The sequence below is a fragment of the Leptidea sinapis genome, chromosome Z (assembly GCF_905404315.1).
Source record: "Leptidea sinapis chromosome Z, ilLepSina1.1, whole genome shotgun sequence".
NCBI classification, from domain to species: Eukaryota; Metazoa; Arthropoda; class Insecta; order Lepidoptera; family Pieridae; genus Leptidea; species Leptidea sinapis.
Genome location: NC_066312.1, coordinates 11,833,673 through 11,860,586, shown reverse-complemented (window position 1 = coordinate 11,860,586; position 26,914 = coordinate 11,833,673). Strand labels below are relative to the sequence as shown.

At 33.6% G+C, this 26,914-nt stretch overlaps 1 protein-coding gene across 4 annotated transcripts in view; it reads right to left on the bottom strand.

Moving 5' to 3' along the window:
• The window catches only part of LOC126979034 (uncharacterized), a 160,146-nt gene that overhangs the window by 37,552 nt on the left and 95,680 nt on the right, over positions 1-26,914 (bottom strand). For all 4 annotated transcript variants that reach the window (XM_050828204.1, XM_050828202.1, XM_050828205.1 and 1 more), the window contains 2 exons: positions 12,708-12,839; positions 3,621-3,788 (listed from right to left, as the gene is read on the bottom strand). In XM_050828204.1, coding sequence (XP_050684161.1) covers positions 3,621-3,788; positions 12,708-12,839 — 300 coding nt within the window. The remainder of the gene's footprint in view (positions 1-3,620; positions 3,789-12,707; positions 12,840-26,914) is intronic.

Genomic DNA, 26,914 nt, shown 5'->3' with positions numbered 1-26,914 from the left:
ACTTGGAATGTGATTAACTAGGAATCTGGAAGAGTGAAAGATTGAATACAATTTATCAATAAACAATAATATAATTAAATCTCAGCAGCAATTTGCTTATGCCTTTGAGATTTTTTTTTCTCATTTCTATCACAAGCACTCTTGTCTCCTCCACCAGTGTTGCTGAGTCACTTCTTCTGGAAAATGTTAAAGAATGCCAACAAACTTTCAATTTTACTTTTGTTAGCCCTGTAGAAATAATTAAAAGTTTTAAGTCTCACGACATGAAAAAAACTGCTGATATATGGGGCATTTCTGTTAAAATAATAAGTTCAACAATTGATGTCATAGCACCATATCTTGCAATAGTCTTTAATAATTGTATTAATCGTGGCGTCCTGACCTTCTGAAACATAGTAAAATTACACCAATATTTAAGTCGGGATGCTCTTCTGACCCGAATAACTATCGTCCTGTGTCGGTTTTGCCGATCCTTAGTAAAATTTTTGGAAAAAATAATTTTAAGCTTAATGCTTACTTACTTTAACTCTGATAAGTTCCTTCATTTGAAACAATTTGGCTTTACTAGGGGACGTTCAACAACGGATGCAGGTGTTGGGCTAATCAAGAATATTTTCGATGCCTGGGAGGAATCGCAGAATGCACTTGGCATCTTCTGTGATTTATCTAAGGCTTTTGATTGTGTTCAACATTCAACGCTGGTCAGGAAGCTATACCAATATGGCATAAAAGAAACTGCGCTCGATCTTCTGACTTTATATCTAAACAATAGAATTCGGAGGGTCGACGTGAATGGCAGGAGATTTCCTAGGACTCCTATTCTATTCATAGTCTATTCTTGGACCGTTCCTCTTCCTTATCTATATAAATGATCTTCCTACTCTTATAGAGAAAAGAACCTAAGCTATGTATGACGAAGTGAGCGATATTCTATCTGACATCGTGTACTGGTTTAGCGCTAATAACCTATTGTTAAATAGCAAGAAAACTAAATACATTAAATTTACCGTACCAAATGTCAAAAATGTAAATACAAATGTTTTGTTAAACGGAGAGGTAATAGAACCTGTGGAATCTGCTATATTTCTTGGCATAACTCTAGATTCCAAATTACAATGAAGGATTGGCGAACAGACTTAGTTCTGCAGCATACGCGGTTAAAAAGATTAGACAATTAACTGACATAGATACGGCGCGACTAGTATACTTTATTTATGTCCATAGTATTATGTCCTACGGTATATTGCTATGGGGCAACGCTGCCGATATTAATACAATAGTTGTGCTGCAGAAGAGGGCTATTCGCGCTATTTATAACCTAGGTCCTAAAGAATCATTGAGAGCAAAATTCAAAGAAATTAGCATCTTGACTGTTGCTTCACAATATATTCTTGATTATTTAATGTATGTTCATAGGCACATAAGTGAATTTGCCAGAAACTGTCATAACCATAATGTTAACACCAGGAACAGACATAAACTTATGGTGCCTACTACTCGGCTAAGTCGAGTTCGTAAGTCTTTTGTGGGGCGATGCATATGCTTTTAAAACAAGATTCCAAAAAAATTTCAAAATAAAAGTATTGCGTTATTCAAAAGAATAAAGTAAATAAATAAGTTAAAAAATGTTTGTGTGGTAAAGGTTACTATAACATAAATGACTTTCTTAATGATACCACAGATTGGGAATGGAGTGACCCTCAGGCTATTAAATAGCAAGTTTAATTGTACAATATTACTTTGTAAACATATTTATTCGATGAAAAAAAGCCCGCTGCGCCCATTTTTGGAATGGGTGGTAGTTTTTGACTTTCTATAAGTGATGTCACATCCTATTTTGAATAAAAATATTTGAATTTGAATTAATTGTATACAATATTTACGAAATGTTAATATAATCAAAAATATGCACTCAAGTGGGAAATTATAACATAATCTAACGAACCCGAAAAAGTCGAATACATTATTTGAATTTAGATCTGATAGCATACCACGGCTCAGTGAAAGGTGAAAATTAAGCGCGTGAAAATTAAATCAAAAGCCTTTATAAGCTTGAGCGTGGAATGTTTATGAAATTTGGAGTTCTGAAATCTAATCTAATTTCAAACTGAATTCTAACTAATTTGCTTACTTATTGTCAATATTGTCTGACGAATTTAGTCTGTGTTGATATCTAACAATGAACAGTACGGATTACGAAGCGTATTCGGTTAAACCCTTGTTAGTTAGTTAGAGCATGCAATAGAGGTCGGCAAACCTCTTTCGGAACCCATGTAATATCTACTTACATCATAATTCATAATCATATTGTATTAAACCGTGTACATATACGTCATTATTAAATTTAAAATAATCATGACACGTGTAGCACGATGCGTAACTACTTAAATTTTATTTGCGCACTGCGGGATTTATATGGAAATCGATCCTATAAGAGCGAATCCAAAATTAATTTTACGATTCCTTGCTTCTGCTTTGCATCACGTAGACACGTTAAACATGGACACTTCGCATGTTTGTCAGTCAACAGGGAATTTATGAGGTGTGTCCAATGTTAACAGAAACGAAAATATAATTAATTTAATGTGTTTTATTAATTGCTAATATAGTTAACCCTAGCTATAGTAGTTAGTAATTAAAGACATAAATAGGAAAAAAAGTAAATTAGTTTGATTATATATTAGTTTTAGTAAATTCAGAGTACATTTTGTGCACCGCACCTTTCATATTTTAGTGTACATTTGTAAAAAAAATTTAAGGATAAATGGATTATGTATCTTGTGTATATATTAATACAATATATTTTCCACCCGAACACTCACTTTTATACCGTAATAGTTTACGGTTGCCGTTATTTTACGTTGCTTATCCATCATGATAGCAGTGGTGACTGGAGTTACATCCCAGGGCTAACACCAGCACCACCGTTAACATGGATTTTGATGGGTAAGTTTTACATACAGAAATGTCACCGTAAGTAGCTAACACTTCTTCTAATACTAATGTATAGTAATAGTATCATGAAAAGATATAATTTAATGTTGAACTCAAGTATTAAGTTACGAATATGACTGAAAAGCAAATCTTAGCACCATCTACATTTACGTTACGTTAATGATGTTTGTATCAAGTCTATTTATTAAAGCTCAAATCAAATAATATATAAAGTAGAAGCAGACATAGATCCTGAGTATATAAATTAAATTGTAATGTGCTCAAAACGGAAAGTAAACAAAATATATAAACCAGCAATGTGTAACGAGAGTGCTTTTTTATATAATTATTATAGAATTGAAAGCTTGATTGCTGACAACTAAATTGATACTCGAGATAAATAAAAAATACAGAGCTAGGTAACATCTCTTTTCATGTTTTCATGTAAACTAATTGGATTGTATTACGTAAGTTCTATTCGGAATCCGTATAAGGTTGAAGCTCGTGTATAAAATTAATTTACTGAAAAAGTTGTACATAAGGACTTTAATTTAAAAGTTAGCTTTGCAATAAGAAACTGTATTTATATTTATATAAAAAAGGTCTTAGTGCTGTCCAAATAAAAAAAAAAAACAAAAAGATCTTATACATTTATACAACCTGCAGATCCTTAAAGTGACACTCACCTTGAACCGACCTAAGTACTCTTGCTGTCGCGTAATGTCCGTGGCTAGTATTAGGGAGCTAATCTGTCGTTCCAACGTCGCTCGTACATCGCATGTGTCCAGAAATCCGCTCTCGATGAGGCAGCTTATAGCCGACCGCCAATGATGATTCTCAAGGACTGATGTGTTCTGGTAACAAGTTTATAATATTATAACAACGATTTAGATCGCTTAGATCTTCAGTTGTCATCATTCCCCATCGTGTACTTTCGTTCCAAAATTTATTTGTTAGCTGGCATTATTTGGAGCCTCAGTGGTTCCGAACCGATAAGATTTAGGTACCTTGCACCTCAGAGTACCTATAGGTCACCTCAATGCCTGGCAACGCATCTCTGGACCTCTTTGCCAAATTTCCGATAACCCTCTAATAAAACAATATATAATCGGGGCAAATCACGTACGTAGAAAGCCATATTATATAATATAACAAGTGGTAATATTCGACCAAAACTAGGCGTACTCGTACGAAAACGAGTTTAATCAACATGTGTTTAAAAAGCATTGAAATGAAACATATCGACATAATGTTTGTTCCACGGAATTATAATCAATGTGCGATAGAAATTGGATTCAATTGACTTGAATAAGTTTTAAAGCCACACTTCTTTAACATTCGTGCCAATGAGGCCCAAGGGACGTTAATTAAAGATTTTAAACAAGTGTATTAATAGTTTTTAAATTTTCGAATTTTACAGCATCTTTTTGTACAAATCTTTCAACTATCCCAGGAATCATACTCAACCAAGCGCAGTGACAGTGACACGACAGACGTTAATCAGTTCATAGTAAAATAATTCTAAACCTAAATGAAAGAAATAAAACAAAAAGCATTTCTGAATGATTGATACATTATTTAATAACACCCCCGCAATCCCCTTACGGGGAAAATTCTGAGCTGACTTCTACTCAACGAAATTAATATTCCTCCCAATTTCAAGTCTCTGAGCCTGCTGATTCCGGAGATATCGTTATGAATTAGTACAAAGGTGGGATTATCTAATATAAACAATTTATAGATTATAAAGTTTGTAAAGCAATTCTAACAAAAATTAACACCTATGACAATGGAATCAATAACTGCGAAGTAACAAATGTTCTATTACGTTCTATGACAGACAAAATCAGAAATCGAAATTGTATAAATATTTAATGCGTAACTACTCGTAGCAATACTGCATTTTGCTTTACGTACATCAACATAATTTTAGTAAACTTTGTATACTTCTAGTAGAACTCATTAAATGAATTACTATATGTTGAATTTTAAAATATAAATTTAAAAATGTATAATGGGGAAGGAGAAAGCATCTGGTCATTGCCTGTAAGTGCAATTAAACTTGTGTAATAAAATGTGTGTTGTAGTATTTATTTTTTTAGTTTTTACTAAATTTATTTTTATTTTTATGAAAATAAGGGACGAGCCGACGAGGTTCAGCTGATGGTAATTGATACGCCCTGCCCATTACATTGCAGTGCCGCTCAGGATTCTTGAAAAACCCCAAAAAATCTGAACGGCACTACAACTGCGCTTGTCACCTTGAGACATAATATGTTAAGTCTAATTTGCCCAGTAATTTCACTAGCCACGGCGCCATTCAGACAGAAACACAGTAATGCTTACACATTACTGCTTCACGGCAGAAATAGGCGCCGTTGTGTGACCCATAATCTAGCCGGCATCCTGTGCAAAGGAGCCTAACACTGGTCTAGTCTTCGCTGTTTACTTTTATCTTTGTTTCTTTATTTTAGTTATGATTGTTTCCACGGTTCTACTTTTATTAGTTTGAGAGGCAGCACTGACTTCATGGTATTTTAAATCATAATTGCCATTCAGCAACTCTTTGTTATCCCAGAATTTCGACCATGTAAAGAGACAGTACATGTATTTCAATAAGCAGTTTGCTCACACTTAAATAATGTATGTCCTGAATAATCTTTGTGTACTTGAGATGTATCTGGCAGTTTTCTAGTACTTTCCATATAAAGTTATGTATATTAGAATCGAACGCCTTGCAAGCAGCATATTGAATTCATTGTGTTTTTCCATTATTTGTCCGATTGTGTGAGTATGATCGTCACTAGAATAATCGGGAGTGGCTGTATCGGGGCACACGACGCAGTCACACCTCATCATTTAGGGCTAAATATTGAAATTCAAACAAGATGCACTTGAAGGAGAGTATAACGACATTCGTTATGTCCATTGATATCTATACAACAACCATAGAAAGAAATATATGGCTTTTGCTACTACTAAATCTCTGAAACAGATCTACAAAGGATTTGGATAAAATTTACTACATTGGGGTTATTGTGGGCGAAAATAGTATTTTTTAAAACAACCCCTTGACCCAGTCTCGTTCGGATAAAGGCAGAGTGGAAATGTTGTCTAAATGCCTTCATTTCAATCAAATTTGTGATATGATATAATGAATATTACTTTTAGTATGATTAGGGCGATAGTACGGGTTGAGTCAAATTAAATATTTGATCTTCACTAGACCATTAACAACACTTCTATTATTTTCATCAAAACGAACGATACGCTTAAGCATACGCCTCGGACGCGGCCTTTAGCAACATAACAAATCCCCAAAATAAAGTTATAATTTAATTTCTATTTATTTGTATTCTCGAATATCAACATTAGCTTGTTTGACTAGTACCAAATGTCGATTTCAACAGAATTTAAAAAGGAATCCGTTATCAAAATAAAAATTGAATTGTGATGACCGAATACATGGATGGATATATTCACTGTAAATGAGCCACAATAAGCAACCAGATATACGAGTTCTGTAAAATTTTAGGCCGAGAAGTAGACTTCAAAAACTCTTTATATAACAAAGTATTCGTGCAAAGTATTGCTGCTCATAGCTCATTCCTGAAAGGCGTAAAGTAAGTAAGTAGTTCTAGATATAAATAGCTTGTTATATCTACACACATTGTCTAGGCAATTTTAAGGTATCTACCATAGGTTTTATATTCAAGTAAGTATATTAAACTTTGCCAATTATTTAAGCGAAATTAATAGTATTTCTACTTTATGTAATAATGTGCTCTTTAATATTAATATATGGAATTAGACGAGACGCTGATCTCACTCAACATCAGAGAGAACAGAAACGTCGGCGACTTTCAAGGAGGCCATGATTCGCATGAGCTTGTTATGATTTAAAATAATAAAATTAAAGATACAGGTTTTAATATACAATCTAATAGCCATTTGTTGTAACGAATTAAGTAAGCACACACGTAATTATCTATTAGTATCTCATAGTTTTACTTTTCAGGTCAACAAAAACAAAAAATACCCTGCCTTTATTTTTTAGATGGCAATTATTTAAAGTAATAATAAGGAATAGATTACACTCTTCATTGTAATCTATATAACAATATCAAAGCTATTTTCAATGCTAAGAATTTAGTTTATTATTCCATTTGTTTATTACTGAATGTTGGCGTTGGCAATCAACAATGACTAGCAAAATTAATCAATCTAATATGACTATGATAAATTTATAAATGTTTTTATCAAACATTTTAAATACTTCTACGCCGACATCAGAAGCCTCCATCTTTACAAACGCTGTGCTAATTACTATTATGTCGTCGTAAAATTGTAAACTAAATTGTTTACAAATGGATCCGTTACAAAAACCATTTTAACATAGTTTGTTGAACAACTTAAACATATTCTCTTACTATTAAAAAGATGGCAAATAGTCATCGTACACAATATCACAGATACCTACACTGTAATTACATTTATATACACCCATGCTTAAAATCCTCTATTAAAGATTCTAAAACAGTTAGCTTATTGCCAAAATTAAAACATCCAACGTCCTTATAACCATTACATCACCCAAACGAGTGTTGTAATGAAATTCAGTACAACATTACAACACTCGATTGGATGATGTAATGGTTACTAGGACTGGCTTTTTTAATGTTAGCATCAAGCTAACTGTTACAGAATCTTCTAAAGAGTATTCATATAATGGGTGTAGATAAAGTATTGTATGCAACTGTTGATAATTTGGTATTAAAACACTCATGTGATACTATTATCACACTCGGCTTCGCCTCGTATGAAACCAAAATTCGTATTTTAATACCCCTGATTACACAATAGTTGCATAAATAACTATAAATAAACTTTGAAAAAAATAGTCTTGAGTTTTAATATGAAATACGATGAAACTTTTTCCCTTACCTTTCACTTAATATGTTACTTGAGACATATATATTAAAATTTTCAACCCGTACGTGTGAATTTAATCAAATGAATATGGATGAAATCTGTTTCACGCGAAAATCATTTTACGGATTACTGCATACACAAGGCGTACTTACGAGCCCATCACCAGGCTTATGGTGTGTGTATGTCCTATAGCTTTATATCATGAACATTGATTGATAGTTTTGAAAATATTAACATATATATGGCTAGTTGAGCACCCATTGTCTGAATTGCTGTCAATACATAGGTATATAATTATCAGTGACGGATTCACCCTTAATCAAAATTAAGCACGTTTGAGGGGGCACCAGAAGAAGCACAAAAAAATCCGTCTTTAGGCATCTCGTTTCACTCTCACGTCACCAAAAACCACACCAAAAAAAGTTTCTAGGACTAATTTGAAAATTCGCGCGTTTTATGTTGACATAGAGTACGACCTAGAGCCATAGCCCCGCTACACATTTTTTCCACATTAGGTAAACCACAGTCATTTCCCTAATGAAGAAACAGCCCTATTTTTAATGGCTTATGAAAATACAAATTGCTCAGCGGAACGTTCTTTTTCAAAATTAAAAATATTAAAAAATGAAAAATGGACAAAGATGATACAAGGAAGCTCGATAATTTATCGATATTGTACGAGTACATAGAGTCCGATATGTTAAAAACGTTAGACGTTTATACTATCTTGCGTATATTCAATATGCTCGGAAAAACCGCAAGGCGCATATTAATAAATAAATAAATAAGGCTTTGGTTATTATTGTTGTCGCACCTACTTTACTTCTAAAGTACGTTACATCTCATCATCTCATTTAAAAAAAACGAATGTTTTTAGGCGGTAAAGGTTTAAAGACCGATTCTAGTTGACATACGGATAGGGGGCCATCAAGTAGACTTAATCCGTTACTGATAATTATTGACTGATAGATTGACCGATATATGACTTGAGATTTTTTGTACTTGACGCCAGAACCGCACCAGCACCGTACCGCTGGTTTTGGTGTATCAATAAAATCATGAGTTCGTCGCTGCAGCAGACTCAACATACCATTACCGGACCCATCTTCTGATGTTCACACGTGTGTTATATTAGAAGAAAATAATTAACAGGGGAATTAATTAATTTAAAGCTTTTTTTCTAGAGATATTTGTTATCTCGATATACAATACATATGTAATGTAATGCAACTAAGAAATAGTCACAGGTATGTATATTTTCCACTAATATCATAATGTATTAGATAGAGATTGCATAATTATTGTATAAAATATATTAAATGGGGACGCCAGCAGCGTTATTCCATATAAAAGTATTCCCCTATTTTCTCTCTGGATAATGATTCTAGAGCAGTGCTTTTTTGTAAATATTTCTTTATGTCTCAGGTGACGAGCGCAATTGTAGTGCGGCTCAGTATTTTTGGGTTTTTTCAAGAATATTGAGCGGCACTACATTATAATGGGCAGGCCGTATCAATTACCATCTGCTGAACGTCCTGCGCGTCTCGTCCGTTATTTTAATTAAAAAAACATTAACAAATATATATTTTTTTTGAAGTGCAAGCATGCTTCTTTAGGCGCTGAGCAGCTTATTATTATGAGTGTTTTGAATGAGACTGAGCCGTGGTTCCGCTATCTAGTTCGCGTTTGGGTAAACCGACCCGAGTCGAAGTGAACATTGTGGTATTTCGTATTATTAATCTCGCTATTATGAAGTTTTCATTTGCATCATGCGAATTTTTTAATGTTGTCAGGAATAAATTTACTAATAATCTATGAATATACTACAATAAATATTTATATTTCGTGTTATTAATTATTTTTAACTACCTTAATTATAATAATTATAAGTTATTTAAGTTACCTAATTAAGTATGTAGGCGAAAAATTCTGTAACTATCCGAGTACTAAATACTGTTACTATTGAATTCGGGGTATGTTTTATCGCTGTAAAAGATAACATTCAATCGGATAATTTTCAAAATCAGAACACTAGTGTTTATATTAAGAGCAGCTGGCCGGACTTCGACTGGATACATATCATTTATCTGACCATTAAATTCGATTTTATTCAGTTTCATGGGTTTTAATATTTTGGCCCCAAAATTCGAATTCATTCTCAAAAATAAAACGAACTTAACAGGCGACTTATACATTCAATTGCAAACATTGGCAATGCAATATTGATCACTTCCTGCTCTGGCTCTGCTGATGAGCTCTGAAAATGTAATATTTTTTTTTATTGAAAGTTTTTTTTTCTAAAGAGATTTGTCAACACTTATACTGGGCTTAACCACATTATTGGCACCATCACCAAGTTATAAACTGAAATCACGCAATACAATACTTATATTATGTAATGCAACTACGAAATAGTCACAGGTAATTTTCACTAATATCATAATGTATTAGATAGAGATTGCATATATATTGTATAAAATATGTTAAAAGGGACGCTAGCAGCGTTATTCCAAACAAAAGTATTCCCGTATTTTCTCCCCGGATTAGCTTCTCTGCAGTGATGTTTTGTATAAGTTTTCTTTTTTTTTAATCAACTAACGACAAGAAAATATGTCTCTTCAAGAATCGCTAGACATTCCCCTTATATACCTCCCTATTCAGACGAATACGAAACAATTTTGAAAGGTTTTTAAGATAAATATCGAATGTATGGACATGGACTCATTCTTCCTGAAAATATTTGTTCAAAAAAAGGGTCAATTTAAAAGGGGAAAGTAGGGGAATACTAAGCCACTATTTATTTAATCAAAATTTTGTCGGTGAATTTGGTCTGAGCTGAGAGTCCCTATCGCACACGTCGGGGAAAGGCTGTAGGTGAGGGGGTTGGTTAGCCAGCCCGTAGTATGGGTTATGTACATATAAAGTGTATAGCCTACATACTATGGCTTTGTTTACTTTACATTTTAGTTTACTTGTTCGATATAACTAGTATAATTTATTTATGGATAATTTTATGTAATGTATGATTGTGGTGTGAATATGAGATGTGTATATGGAGTGTGTGACTTATTACTATTATGTACTTATAATAAATTGGTTCCAATTAATGTAATAATAAAATTGGGAACTAAGGTTAATTTACTATTAAACTTTTAAATGATTTAAGCATCAATCACGGCCAACCAGTCTATTATATTTAAGTGCCTTTGTTACTTATGTGAAACTTTCTATTGACTTCTTGCACATCTACAACAGTATGAATTTCGTACGCCAATAAGTAATACCCAACCAACAATGCATCGAATATGCAGACGCAGAGCTTAATTCACTTTTCTATGAACGTTTTTCCCAAGAACCACCTGCAACTAGGTACTGTGTTCACAGTCATCTTTATCCACCTCTCCGTTTAAAATGGCAAGCCTTTTTCTTCTTCAATTGCTGCGATAATTTCAGTGGCACTTCTTCAATTTTTGGTGTCAAAAATTTTTCAATGTTTGTGTATGCGGTGTTATGCATAATGAGCATATTTATCGGACTACAAATGTCATTTAATCGTGAATATCCATTTCCTGAATAGATTCCTTCCCCAGATTCCTTTAGATTGATTTTGTGGATTGAGCCTTCTGTACTTGTACATTTTTTGCTACTGCTTAGTATTTTTTTCAGTAGGTAGTGAATTAATTACTCGAAATGCGATTTATAAGCGGAGTCCAAAAGGCAAAGCTAAATTACAAACCCGTGTAACAATAGCCAGGGTAAAAAACTAATTATGAGCGAGTACGGAGTAAATTGAAAAATGAAACAGGACTTGCGGCGTACGCGCCACCTTCATACTCATACGCACACAAACGCCGACTATTCACGCAGACATAGATAGTTGTGCTTCGGGCGTAGCGCTATAGTGTAGCTATAGCAAGAGTTTCTTCAAATGTCTTGATCAAATCAAATATCACATGATCTTTTGTAAAATGTTTGTGTACTTCTTCACACGTTTTTATTAGCTTTATACCAGACCTCGGAATAATTTGAAACTACGCACACTGGTCGAGGATTGATGTCAATGTAATAATGTATACAGTCTATCCCATTTTTCTTGTCAGGATCCTCAGGATTAGCAATTTTTTTATGTCCGATACCCGGCAGTGTCTTTGTGGCAAAGACTTATGGCACTTGCTCATTCGTTACCACGAAATTATGTTTTAAGACGAAAAAACCAACAATAAGTAAAAGTATTTATTTGTAATAAGTTTATACACGTTTCAGTTACAACTATGGGTATAGCTAGTACGGCAAATTGATTAAAGACAAAAAATCCCCATACGTATATCAGTCTCCTCTTAGAATCAAAAGAGGAATTAACAGAAGGAGTGCGAATGACAATTACAATAACACCAAGCACATCTAGCACACACGGTTTCTTAACAGGACTCTAGGACCTTAAAATGTATGACAAAGGTACATTATGTGAGAATTTATTTTTTCAATATTTGTATGTACTAAGAATTGAAGCAGGTTTTTTTATGTAGTGTATTTATCAAAGTAAAAACAAAAATCCGAATGCCTCACTATTTTAATGTTATTTCGAGCTAGCTCCATACTGGGTTATTATTTTGGAATAAAATTTACGTCATTATGTAGGGAATTTAATTGCCTAGAAAGTTAAGCAGCATTCTTTGAAAAAAAAAGCCATTAAGGATTCCAGCATCACCGGATCCATTCGATGATACACTTTATATTTGGTTTGTTATATTAGTCGCTTAACTTCTCATAAATTTCATATTAGATGAACTGTAATATGTGTTTGTACATACCTACTAGTAATAACATTCAAGGTCTTTTACCTGATACAGCGATGCGAGGTGGTTGGATGTAGCAATGAGGAACGGCTGGTTAACCCCTGGGTGATCCATATCGTGGGCAACCGCGGCCAGAAGTGATGCCATTATTTCCAGCGGTTCCAGGTACTCCCGGATCTATGAAGAAGATTCAAATAAGAAACGTATTATATTAACCAACAGAATAAATGGAAACATAAATCGTAACGGTGCCATAATTGTAATCAACATAGAAATAGTACATTACTACATTCAGCCATTAGCCGAGGCAAAGACACGTAAGTACATTAATGCCTAGTTGTGGCTAAGGCTTGTACAATACTTTTCACAAAACAGGCGCGGAAATAAAACTTGCCTCTTGAACTTCAGGTGGTCAGGTTTATCCATCACACCCATTGTCTTCACTTGAACTCATTTTATAAACATAATTACTTTTAAAATTCATAATAATATTGACACACTTTTACTCAAATTATCTTGTACCAAACTAGGCATATCCTTAGACCTACTTAAACATACATAAATACATATAAACATCCATGACTCAGAAACAAACACCTATATACATCAGATAAATGTTTGCATCTACCGGGATTTGAACCCCCTCTAATTCAGAAGGCAGAGTCAAATGAATTCAAATGAATAAAGCTAAACATAATAAACAACTTCTAATTGCAAGCCAGTTCGAAATTTAAATAAAACCTTTGATAAGTTACCTCCTAGGTTGTTTCATTTTTAAATTAGACGACAGACACGAATTCAATCTGTAAACTGATTGGCCGCTAAACTACGACAGAACTAGATTTGCACACAACTTTTGCGGGCCGCCAGGGCAACAACTTCAATTTATCTCGAGGAAAGTTGTCGAAATAAAGCTCAAATTTCAAGAAAGGCTTGTACTTCAATGAAATATCCAACTAAGGTAAGTATTTACTTAACCCCCCGCTACGGACTAAAACTTATTAAGTGTTTATTACGTATCTGATTAGTAGATCTGCTCACAAACTCATTCAAAGAAACTCTTTAAATATTTTGACGCAGCAATACATACTTGCAGCAAAGTATCGAATTACTAACCCACAACTGAAAATCGATAATTGAATATTGAATATTTTTTAAAAGAAGAACTACATAGGTACGTACCGGGGTGACACTGAAAATGTTTAGAAATGGCCATTTAGAAACATTGCTAATGAAAACTTTTTTTTTTAATTTCAATTTTAGAACTCTTATTAATCTAATGTAGTATATTGCATTCATTTGTCATTTGTTTTTGTGAATTGGCGGCAAATGTAAAACTCTTTTTACACGTGAAAATGTACCTAACGCGAGAAAATTTTCGGTTAATAATTTATTATGACTTTCGTTGTGGGCTTACTCAACAACAAAGCTATGATAGGCTGCGATGCATTTTTTAATGAAGCCCCATCTCGTAACAAAAATTGGTGTAACGGGTTTAAGCGTGGACGTAGCAATCTCAATGATGATCCGCATGAGGGACGTCCTTTAACAGCGACTACTATTATTTATTTTATTAACTATTTACTAGCGATGATGGAGCAAGATAAGAGACTGATAGGTCATCAGCAGATACGGGTATGCCTAGGCATTGGTATGAGTCAAGTTCAAAAACTATAACACGAACATTTAGGCGTCAGGAAGCTTTGTACCAGATGGATTCCCCATACTTTAATTGCTACGAAACCAAAAGACAATCAGCTCAGTTGGTGTTTCCTTTCGAGGATCGGCCAACTAAGGTAAAGAAAGGAAGAAGTCAAGGAAAAATGATGATGATCTCATTCTTTGGTCGGCAAGATCATTTCGGTACAGTTGTGCTAGAAGATGGAAGGACAGTTACTGCAGTCTGGTTTATCAATCGTTGTTTGCCTGTTGTCTTGGAAAAAATTCGACAGCAGCGCCCTCGAAGCAGGAACCTCCTTCACCACGACAATGCTTCAGCGCACTCAGCAAAGCGGAATATTTGACTATGGCAGGTGTCAAGATAATTAGTCATCCGCCATACAGTCTTGACCTGGCGCCCTGCGACTTTTATTTATTCCCAAGAACTAAAGATAAAATTCGAGGTATTCGCTTTACGAGCCCTGAAGACGCGGTGAAAGCGTACGAAAATGCCATACAAGAGAGCCCTAAGGAAGAATGGGGCCACTGCTTTTCTCAGTGGTTCCATCGAATGCGACGATATGTAGAGAGGAACGGAGATTACTTCGAAAAAAAACAATAAAAGTATTGGCAACTTTTTACAACAAGCCGTTTTTAAATTTCTAAACATTTTCAGCGTTACCTAGGTACCATGTGAAAAAAGTTTCTACGTTGAAGGTTATACGTCAATTCGAAGTACCTATTACAATAAAAGGGTAATTTCATACTTTTACCCCTATTCATATCTACTAGCTAAACCGAAAGATGCTTTACTGTCAAAAGAAAAAAATATGATATAAGTATTTGTTGATGATGTAGCTCAAAGCCATCGGAAGTATGCAATCAAAGTTAATAATGTTATTTGAAAGTTACTACAGTTAAAAATGAAACAAAAACGTATTTCTGAATAAATTTAGATCTGCTAACAAAGTCATTAAATTAAACTGATAAAATACCTTTCGCCGCAGCAATACATACATTGCAGCAAAGTATCGAATTACTCACCCACATCGACGCTAGATAAAATTATTTGATGTAGTTCCAATCGAAATGACAATCCAGCTAGAGTGGTTTGTGAAGTTTCTTTATTGTTTTTGACTAGTTTTAATGAAAATATTGAGTGAAATTGCAATTAGCAGTAATTGATTTGCACTTAAAATAAACTCTCAATTGTTTTGTATTCTTTTTACAGAGATAGTTTGGAGTTTTGTTTTGATGCAGCAATGCATAACCGCACAAACTGTTATGTTTTAATTATTTTTTCTTATTTCAGCACCATTATAAGTTGGAGGTTTACTATGCTTCTAGGCAGGTGACAAATTCGAAAAAAATAATTAACAATAAAACAACCCACTTCAAAAACACTATTCCAAAACAATAGATATAATATGCACTAAAAATTATAAAAAATAATTACGTATTTTTATACAATCTAATTAATTAATCTAATTCTAGTTACAATTTTTATTATTTTTGGAATCAATGTCCTCCCGCCGCGACCCACTCTCGCCTTTCGCCTTCTCACGACTCAAGCACATCTCATCTATAGCTATGTATGTAGATACAAACCTATCTTGGATGACACCGACTCCAAAAATTACAATAATCGTAACTAGATTTAGATTAATTAATTAGATTGTATAAAAATACGCAATTATTTTTATACTTTTTAGTGCATATTATATCTATTGTTTTGGAAGAGTGTTTTTGAAGTCGGTTGTTTTTTGTAAATTTTTTTTTATTTTTAGTGAATTTGAAGTACAGTAACTAACAATTTGTCTATATGTATACTAATCAACTACTTTTTCAAGGCAGCAATGAAAAATCTAAAAATAAAAGTAAATTTTTAATCCACATACGTATAGCAAATTTAAGACTTTCATAGTTTTCTAATGGATGCCATTTTCAGAATAGAAAAGAATTACCAAAATCGGTTCATCCAGTCGAAAGTTTTGAGGTTACAAACATAAAAAAATACCGACGAATTGAGAACCTCCCCCTTTTTTGAAGTCGGTTAAAAATTAAATAAATGGTAATAATATACTTGATCCACGTATATATTGGAACTAAATGATTAAAATTTATGCCAAGACACGGATTCGAAGCCCGAAGTATTACTACCCCGAAGATTAGTACAAAAATGAACTTTTTAAAGAATTCCTCGACCAATACGAGCACTACAGTTCTACTCCTGTACCAGCTCCGAAATCAGAATTGCTTTCCGTAGCAAATGTGTACCCAAAACTCTTCGATTAGAGCTGAACGGAGACCAGATGAGATTTTAGGATATTTTAGTTGAGCAAATAAAACACTAGAGTTGGAGTACGTACCTATTCAACAACATTCGCTAGTTGATGATCAAATTTGATCAACTAATAATAACACGAAGTGCTTTATAGCAATAACTGCCAGACAAACCCCACAAGTGGGGCTTTAAATTGCTCTCGCATTGTGGCTGAGTTGATATGACTTCGAGTTTCAATCTTACAGTAGCCAAGAGAATATAATGTGCGCAGTTAGCGTGCATCAATATGATGCCTTCTCGAACGTAGTGGTCTATAATATGCCAGGGAGATTCCTGTCAAATAAAACTTTTAACTGTTTTTGACTACTAGTATATATCCCTACTCTTGATTGAATTATTAACACACCATGGTATGTTAACTGGCCACCGAAAAAGAAAGAAGACAACAGTCCAACAGTCCACTTTCAGAAGGATCCCAGCGACACGATAAAGACAGTAAATTTATTGAATTTGGTGTTATTTTGCGTAAATCCATAATAACCAAATGCTATGATTTTATCTTGAGTGTTGATTTCTCTTAGCTCCTCACAGAGTTGTGTGTCGTTTCAGAATTCATCATTTCCTGAAGATGCTTCGCGTAGAGGCGATACATGAGTGGAATTAATGAAAGACAAAGCTTAGCGGAAGAAGCACTTAAGACTCATAACATTTGGACAATAATGTCAATAAATCAGTGACAACTTAGAATAATGATGTATCAAAATATACAATGCGTTGAGGTATAGATATAAAAATGATATATGAACAAAATTCATAAGTTAGTGGCCTATTTCTTATCAACTAGAGAAGTTTTGCTTGAATTATATCCATTAAAACAATACTGCATTTAGCACAATACAAATTAATAGATAACAAGCACTTCCTGCAAAATAAATGGATATCCAATTACGAGAGCAAGAAAATACCTTCGGATGTGTCGCTGCAAATGTCAGGCGCTGCACAAAATACACATGTAGTGTTCCGAAGGCTTCCAGCCTTCTTACCTACTCGGTCAGTTAATTAATGATTATTCAGTAATTACAGAAAACGCAATAAAATAGAGTAGTGATTTTTTGTTAGTTGTACTACCACTGTTAGATATCTTTTAATTTATATATCACTTTCTTTTTATCGCAAAAACATTGTATGTACATTTAAAAACCATAATCGTATCGTATCTGTCCATAGTAAACTTTTACAGTTAATAACTTTTTGCACGTTGTAAGCGAGGCCAAAAAAGATTATAGAATTTTTCTCTATTTGTTTCCGCACGCTTATCCTAGACACAGCTAAGCCGATTTGAATGCTAACAGAGGTATTGCGGCAAGTGGGTAACATGTTATTTCAGTTTTTTTGTATAGGTTTAATGGGATAGTAAAAAGTGAAGTTAAAAGAGTCACTACGGGAATAAAGTTGCGAGCGTCCAACAGATTGGAAAAAAAAAGAATTTTCTTTAAAGTTTATTTTACATTTAATTACAGTATATCTGGGGACTTTTTGTTTGATGATATTTTGCCATCTTGTAGGTAGTGGCATAATGGCGTTGCTATAAAAGTTCTAGCACTACTGATAAAAAAACGCGACATTAGGCAGTTTGGCAGTCCTCTCTTGATGTTAACCTTACCTTGCCTAAATAGTTTTGAAGAGACCTATATAGGTGGAAATGTAAAAGTGTAAGGTCAGGGCTATACGGCAGGTCCATCAAAACCTCCAAACCAAACTCTTAATATTTTTTTCTCTTAATTTTAGCTAAGTGCCTAAAGATTTGCGTGGTCTTGCGTTATCTTAATGAAAGACCGCCTGTGAATGGATCAATTAGGGCCAGTTTTTCTTAACTTCTAGATTGGGTCTCATCAGTTGTTGGCAGTAGATATCCGAATCCGTGTTCTGCCTTTTAATCCATCTATTGTACTAGCTTCGGTAGTACATATAGTATAATTGGGACAATACAGAGGACATTAGAGAATCCATCCAGCATCACTTAATTGTGAGTTAAGACGTGATTTGCCATAGTCTATGAAGCCCGACTTACTTTTGTTTGACGATTTACAAACGTTCTTGCGTTACGTGATCCCCATTTCATAACCAGTTATTAATCTCTTCAAAAACGATTCAGTTTCATTAGATATCAATATAGATTCGCAAATGAGGACAGGGTTCATTAGGTTTCTTTCTTGAGCTCGTGTGGCACCGTAATATGAGCTTTATTGTGTATTTAGTTAACCTTGCCAAATTGGTTAAAACTGTTTGTTTTAAATTCTGAGTTCGTCAGCTGTTACTACTACTAATATGCTGATCTTGCTCCCGAAAATGGCGTCAATTTAATCCGTAACAAGGCAAGGAGAGGTGCATCTTTGATATCAAAATTCCCGGACTTTAAACGTTTCTATTCTTAATGACAATGCATTGAGTATATAAACTTCACAATTTTTACTCGGCATGCGTAGCATATTTTCCATTTTTGTACTCAAATTTGAAAATATATCTATTTTTTCATTTGGACAGAACAAAAATTTTTGCCCGACCTATCGAACATGGCGCGCAGGTTGTTAAACATAGTGATAAAATAAATAAAAATAATTTTACTATAAAAAAACCATCAAAAAATTGGTCAGAGTTAGGCCACTAATATAGTGACAAACCATCCTCACTAATAAATTTATATCCGTTGAGGCTTTATTTAATCTAGACCACACATTATATCATTCACAATAATTTAATCAGCCAAATATAATATACAAATTGTAATAGTGCTGACGATCTTGTCCTCGTTATAAATAAATACCTTTACGTTGCGGTACAATATTGACAGAGGAATGTAACCATGTCGTTTATCCCAAATAATATCATTTGGATCAAAGCCAGTGAACATCTTAATTCGCTACTAAGGTTAAATTAAACACGTATCCGACATATCTAAGTTTAGATCATGTAAAGTCAAATTGTTTGGTGCCTTAATTAATTATTAACTACGCACTCGTTACAAATATAAATATTTACAAAGGCTATTCATTTTATTTCTCAAATCTTGTGATCGAATGATTTCAATTTAAAATTGAAACATAAATGCGATGCGACTTAGGGCATAACAAAAGTAAATTTCTATATAATACTTCAAAATAAACCTAATAATTCTTCAATAGCGCGACTTCAAGAAAGTTCGTGTTTCACAAAGCCACAGAACAGCTGCCGGCTACACTATACTCAAGCCGACACTACTTGGGAAACTTCAAGCAATGAGACACGACACCTGAGTATTGGAAAAGTTGCAGCTTTCGTTTTAGATCAAGTGAGCTACTTATGCCATTGTTTTATAAAAACAAGAAAGAAAAGTAATAACACTCAAACTTAATTATAATAATCTAAAAATTTCTGCCACCGAATTCCACCTTCGCACGACACGCCACAAGTTAGGATATCATCCCCACCATCTGGATGTGAGGCGGTCCTCCACAGTGCGGTTTTCAAGGAGCTTTCTTCCACGTTCTACGGAATGAGCTTCCTTGTGCGGTGTTTCCGAGACGGTACGACATGGGTACCTTAAAGAAAAAGCGCGTACTCCTTCCTTAAAGGCCGGCAACGTTCCTGTGATTCCTCTGGTATTGCAAGAGATTGTGGGCGGCGGTGATCACTTAACACCAGGTACGCTCGTTTGTCCTCCTATTCCATAAAAAAACGTTATTGGAACTGCCTTAGTATTGTATAGTTTATTTACGTGTTGTTTAAAATAAAAAGCATTTTCACCATTAAAATATAAAAAGAGGAAACCATAAAATTATGCTTAGATGTGTTTCAAAGTAAAAGTCAAGTTACTATCAGTCGAATTATTAACAGTTTGAACTGGTTAAGCAGTAAGTAGTATGAATGGAATTACGTCTACTTCAAACATAAATAGTATTATACTAGCTGTTGTGACTTGGAACATATTCTTGCTTGAACAACGTGCGTCCGAACTAAAGGGAATCCTTAAATTTTTGATACCGTTTCAAATTGAGCTTATTAGCGATTTACATCATTAGATTAACCGATATAGAGTCGGAAGTCCGGAGCAAGTAGAGTCTCGAGCAGACTGCATCATCCACGTCCCGTCGTATTCTCTGGAAACCCCCCGTTTTAAACCGAAACTACTAACTAATCAGGTAGCAAAACTGGAATGGACCAAGCACGTCCTCTAGAAGACACGGGTGGAAATAGAGGAACTTAGATCAAGTAAATCAAAGGTTAATTTTTAAATCATGTGACATATCATGGATAGCTAGATGGCTACTACGGCGGCTTAAGACTAAGGTGCCGCTCTCCTTATTTTGTTGTCAACCAGTTAAGTGCAAGTATTATTTGAGTATTTCTGTTTGAGGGGCGCCTTAGGAGTTGACATCTTATGTCTGATAAAATGCGATTGCGTTTCTGTTCATAACTTTGGGATATCCAAGAATCCTGAGAGATGGGCAGGTTGTATCATACCCCATGTTGAACGTCATGCTCGTTTCATCCTATCCCTCATTAAAAACAACAGTAATTGAAGTTAATTTCTTTAGGCGCGTGAAAAATATTTGAGAGTGAAATTTTAAGATGCGCACGCATCACTGTAACACAAAAGTAGTAAATTTTCTGACATTTGCGACATTCGTTATTGAAGTTATACTTCTTTAGGCACATTATAAAAATGTTATGAGAGTGAAATTTTAAGATACACGCGCATCACTGTAACACAAAAGCAACAGGTTGAAGTTGGTTCCTAAACTTTTCTGACGTTTGCGTTGCATTAGTTATTTTTTTTTGGGTTCTTCGTCCATTATTAGGACAGGCAAAGGGTTCAAGCCCATACAGCCGTATTCATTATTTAATAATTAATTGTAAAGGCCATCTTTACAAGATTTTTACAAAATTGTTCTTTCTAAAAAACGTAGAATAGCACGAGGAATAAATCATTTTAATGATCCTTGCTTCGTTAGGCCAAAGAAGTATATTTTTTTTTTTACATCCAGTTCACCAATCGAATTTGATATTTACACTTGATTACACACAATAACTTACGGCTAACGAAACCGATAATCACGATAATCATCCTGTTTATACAAACGTGTCGCTCTAGTAATAATTTAGCATCAATCGACCCGAACGCCCCTTGCTCTAACTTATTGAACACGAGCCATGCGAAGACAATTGCTGAGGTGAATGGCTTCATCGAACATAGTTGCTTCACGTAAGATTATCTTCGAGACCTTTTACCATTATGCAAATCAAAAAGCACATTCGAAGAAGAACGAGCCAAAATATTTTACATTATAATACAATCACTTACATCATTTCCAAATAATACCACAATAGATTCCTTTAAGTTTTGCACGAGGCAGACGATGTACTAGGATAAGGCTGTAAATATTCCTTTTTTATGTGCAAACAAAAAACTAAACACGGTTTAGTCTTCTCAAAGCAACGACAAAGGCGACGTAAAAGCACTGGTATATTATTATAACTTGCCACCCATTAGTTATATTTAATTTGTGCTTCATTTCTCAGGATGACAACGTTAAAAGGTAATAAATAACAACGCTGGAAAATACTTTACTCAAGCAATGTTTATCAATACTGCCTTGTAGCTAAAAGAGAGAAAATTTAAATTTACTTCAATATTGCTTTAATGAAGAAACATAATAAACTGATATTGTGTTTAACTTTATTACACGGTTTCCTAATTGATACCTGAATATATTTAAAAAAAAGTGGTCTAAAAGAGTCAAATTTTTTCCTTGTTTCAGTATCTATGGCAATACTAGGTATTTATTATACTTCTTTAATTAATAGTGTTTTTAATTCAGACTAATATGATAAAATTAGGATATATGTTCTCGGAGCTGCATAAAATCGCTAAAGGCACGCTGAGTGTGTGTAAATTTCCACGATTTGTTAATATTTCGCTTTAAGTCTGATTGTTTGTTGAAATCAAAAAGAGTTTTCAGCTTATAGACTTGAACAAAGCGTTCATATTCGATCATGTTAGTATAAAAGGTATTCAGAAACTACAATTCTTCAGGCGGACATAAAACAGATTGAACTCTTCACAGCTGCATGTTCACTCTTGTGCATTGCAGTTTTACGATAGAGTCCGGTTTTAGCCTCAGTGAAAAGGCTTTTCTAAATAGAAAATATACGAATAAAACACACGTTGCTTAAACAATTTATGAATTTATAGTCTTCGTATTCATGATATTCATATTTGTAATTAAATTTTTAATGTTTAACCTTAGATAGTGGTATGGATAGTTTTGCAATTGATTTCGTTTTTGTTCCAAGCGAATAAAAAATATCGCTGCCTTTAGTAAACGATATTTTTTTATCAACAAAATTACAATATATGGAGTTGATAAACAGAGGCGAAATTATTCATATTGATTTCAAGCGACCTTAGGGGTGCAGTGTGTTTAATATTATTATCTAATTGATAACAGCCGCACCTTCGTCTCTGAGCACATAGAAATAAGACGCTAGGGCACAATAGATTGGTCACATGAAAAACACAGCTTACTAATTACAAGACTCGTCCCTTCACAAGATTTTAAAGGACTTAGTGTTCTTCTATAAAACATAAGGTTTACTTAAGGTGGATTATAAAGCTATATGATATTTCTGGTTCAAAGTGTATTTAGCTAATTTGAAACTTTATTAATGCACAGAAAGAGACATGCCAGCCGGTATACAAAAGACAGTTTTATATGTTAGGTACATATAGACCTAGAGCCACTAAATTTTGTAACAAAACTTACTAACCCCGAGCAAGGTTCGCGTACTATTATATGAAAAAATTTCGTTTCTACCAGTATAATAAAAATTATCGATGAATGTCACAGCAATTTCTACAATTACATAGCATGTTTCATAGTGACCTACGTACCCTAGAACTACGTACGGGATCCCTAAAAGTTTCGACTTTTAGTAAATCACTTCATGTTCACTAACTATCATACCAAATATATATAATAATTAATAACTAACATATATCTGTACTATAACGGCCTTACAAATAAAATTGGTATAAAGTTATACCTAAGAATGAACCAAGAATATGCAAAATGTTTACAAATATACATTTTGCTTATGATTGGTTTATTCGGACGTACAACGTTTCCCACGTTTATTTTGCAAGGCTGCCCGACATTCGGAAAACTTCAGAATTATCATTGTATTGACAGTGTTGTCATCGATATAGTTAACATTTGGCATATTCTTGGTTTATACTTAGTTATAACTTTTTACCATGTTTATTTGTAAGGCCATAAGAGTTATACACATCTAAACGCGATACAACCCCATTCATATGGGAGTAGGCCGTCGACCTTAAGGAACACAGATCGCATATAAATTCACAGTAGCCAGTTCCATTGTCACAGGTAATCCTGACCAATGAGCATACAGCAACCCGCGCCAGCGCACCTAAGTTGGTTGACTACAATGTTTGCTTTGAGAATATATAGGTATTGGGAGTGTACTAGGTTATAAGATCGGTAGAATTGGTGTATCACCCTGAGGCTTAAGATGGATTGTCTCATGTTACTGTTTTCTCATATTTGATAGGAACTCATACCTTAAATCTGGATGATTTCTAATAAAGCGAGTCGTAACAGACAGATTGAAGTAAAAAATAAAAATACCTACGAACGTAAGGAAGCGTTGGGTAAATATTAAAAATTACAAATAACAACATTCCAAAATAATAAACTGCTATAAAAGCTGGCAAATGGCTAGTATGTATTTGAAATAAAAATGTTTCATTTGTATTTTACCTTTTGTATAAAATTTAAATGCTGACACCAAAACAATTACAAAGCCAAAACGGAAAATGTGAAAGTAAAAATCATTTTATTTATTTCTGCGTTATATCGATTTAGTACAAGGAAATTTTAGTAATTGACTTTTAAATTCACATAAATATCCGTAATTACTTTTTCGAACCGGTTTCAACGATTACGTAATTCTTTTTTATTTGAATTGAAAGAATACTTCTTCGAATAATTCCTATCTTATCGTCTTGTTTCATTATGGCAACAAAAATTTATTATGCCCTTGAACAAACATAAACCAGGTTTAGTTTCCCAAAAGCTAAGTGAACGTATAAAAGTATTACATTGTGATATAAGGGTGGAAATAAGGTAATTGCAAACGAGCCTTCATTAACAAGACAGAGCTGAAGGCGAGGGTATTAATTAATGTCACGTGTTTGTATAACCTACACACCGGAAAATATAAATTAAAATACAAATCAAAGAATGAAATATGTTTATTTAAAGATACTTTCAGAAAATGGCGCGACACCAAATCAAATCAATCAATAAAAACTGGTAAGTAAATAAAATAAACAACCAATTAAAATAATTGAGACTTCAATTCTCATTTATCTTTCCTCGTATCAAATTTAAACGTTTTTATTCTATGTATGAAAAGGCCTTGGTATTAAACTTTTTAAAAAGACACATAAATAAAAAAATCCAACTTTTATGTAATAATTTTTGAATCATAACTATAACCTCTGAAAGTACAACATGTTTAACAAGTAATTTACGAACTACCCCGTACGACCAGGTTGAAAAGACTTTAAAACAAATGTACCTATACAAAAAAGAAAGATAATAAATGTAAAATATTTAAATATATTAACCAAGCCACAAAACTGTAACAGATTCGGGGAAAAGTTTCTTTGCATTAAATATGAAAACTTACACTTTTTTTTCAGTTTTTAAAGTTGTTTACATAAACCCGACCTGTAATTTTATCAGTCATCGATGTAGATATACCGAATCTGGAAGTCATATATGGCACACGCAGTAACACCTCTCTGCGACACTCTGTTAATATTTTCTGAGTAGCTAAAGATGTGTGTGATGTAGCATTATCGTGATGACAGACCGCACCCTGTCCATTGATCAACTCTGGCCGTTTTCTCTCAACTTATTGTTTTAATCTTATTAGCATTAGAAATTCGATTCATTGGTTCTGTCCGGCGATAAAAGATCATTTAATTTATAATTTTAACTCACCACCAACAATAGGTCCACGCACGTACCTGTTACACTGTATTATATTTTTTTAAGTTAGCGAAAAACGATGGATACTCGATCACACGAGATCAAAGTATGTTTTTTTCTTGTGCCTTTGAATCCCTCACTAGGCTCAGCATTCTAACTTAGAATCACTGGCTACACTCTAACAGGAACAAGTAACCTAAGTATTATATCGCAAAGCAGCAATGTTGGTTTTTATTGCGAGTGCTGTGGTTGGATCCTGAAACAAAGCCCCTCCAATCACGATTATCGCGACTTAACCCGGGTATGGCTACGTTCTGTGAATCACTTTTCATCTTCAGTTATACCTTCAAAGAGGGGTCGGTTTATTACGTCTTAAAGAATCGCAAATTAGTTACGGTTTATTAGGTTTCTCACAGTGAGCTTGTGTGGCACCCAAATAATTAATAAATAATTTTTTTATCGATATTTTTTCTATCAATACTGTTTTGTGGGCAAACCCCAGGTTTTCAGCTATATCGTAACTACTCATATATTTCGGCCGTTCTTGCTCCACTTTTAAGAGTATCTAATTTGTTAATAACATTCACTCAAAATGATTGACAGAAAAAAAAATCAAATGAAAAGAAGCTGGAAACAAGATTTTACAAAGTATTTCGTGATTAATAATATTTCATGAAACAATTGCATTAATAAATGCTGAATGTCTACCTACACTAACTGTTATTGTATCCACATTTCTATCTTGTTTTTTCTTCTTTTTTGCAAGACAAGAGAAGACGAAGAAAATATTCTCACTGAGTGAACAAAACACGACTTCTGCTCATTCTTCTACCAGATTGCACTGACTATACTAATCTATTAATTCTATATTTAACAGATCAAGAGTGAGAGAATTTTTGAACATTCATTGCTATCTCATATTATAGGTACAGTTGTGCTATATATATATATATATATATATATATATATATATATATATATATATATATATATATATCTATTTATAAATATTAAGTAGCAATTATTTTCAAGCCACTTCTTGTCAGTATCGAAGTGATGGTAAATAGTAAGATGTATAACTTTAACAATCAACTGTCGTTCTTCATTCATTCAACCATTGACCTAAATGAATAATTAATGAATTTTAATCCGATTTAATTTACTTAAGTAATAAGAAAAATTTAGCGGGGCAAATCATATATCTCGGTGGGCAATTGTTTGTTAATTACGAGCGGCCTTGTCTACTAGAC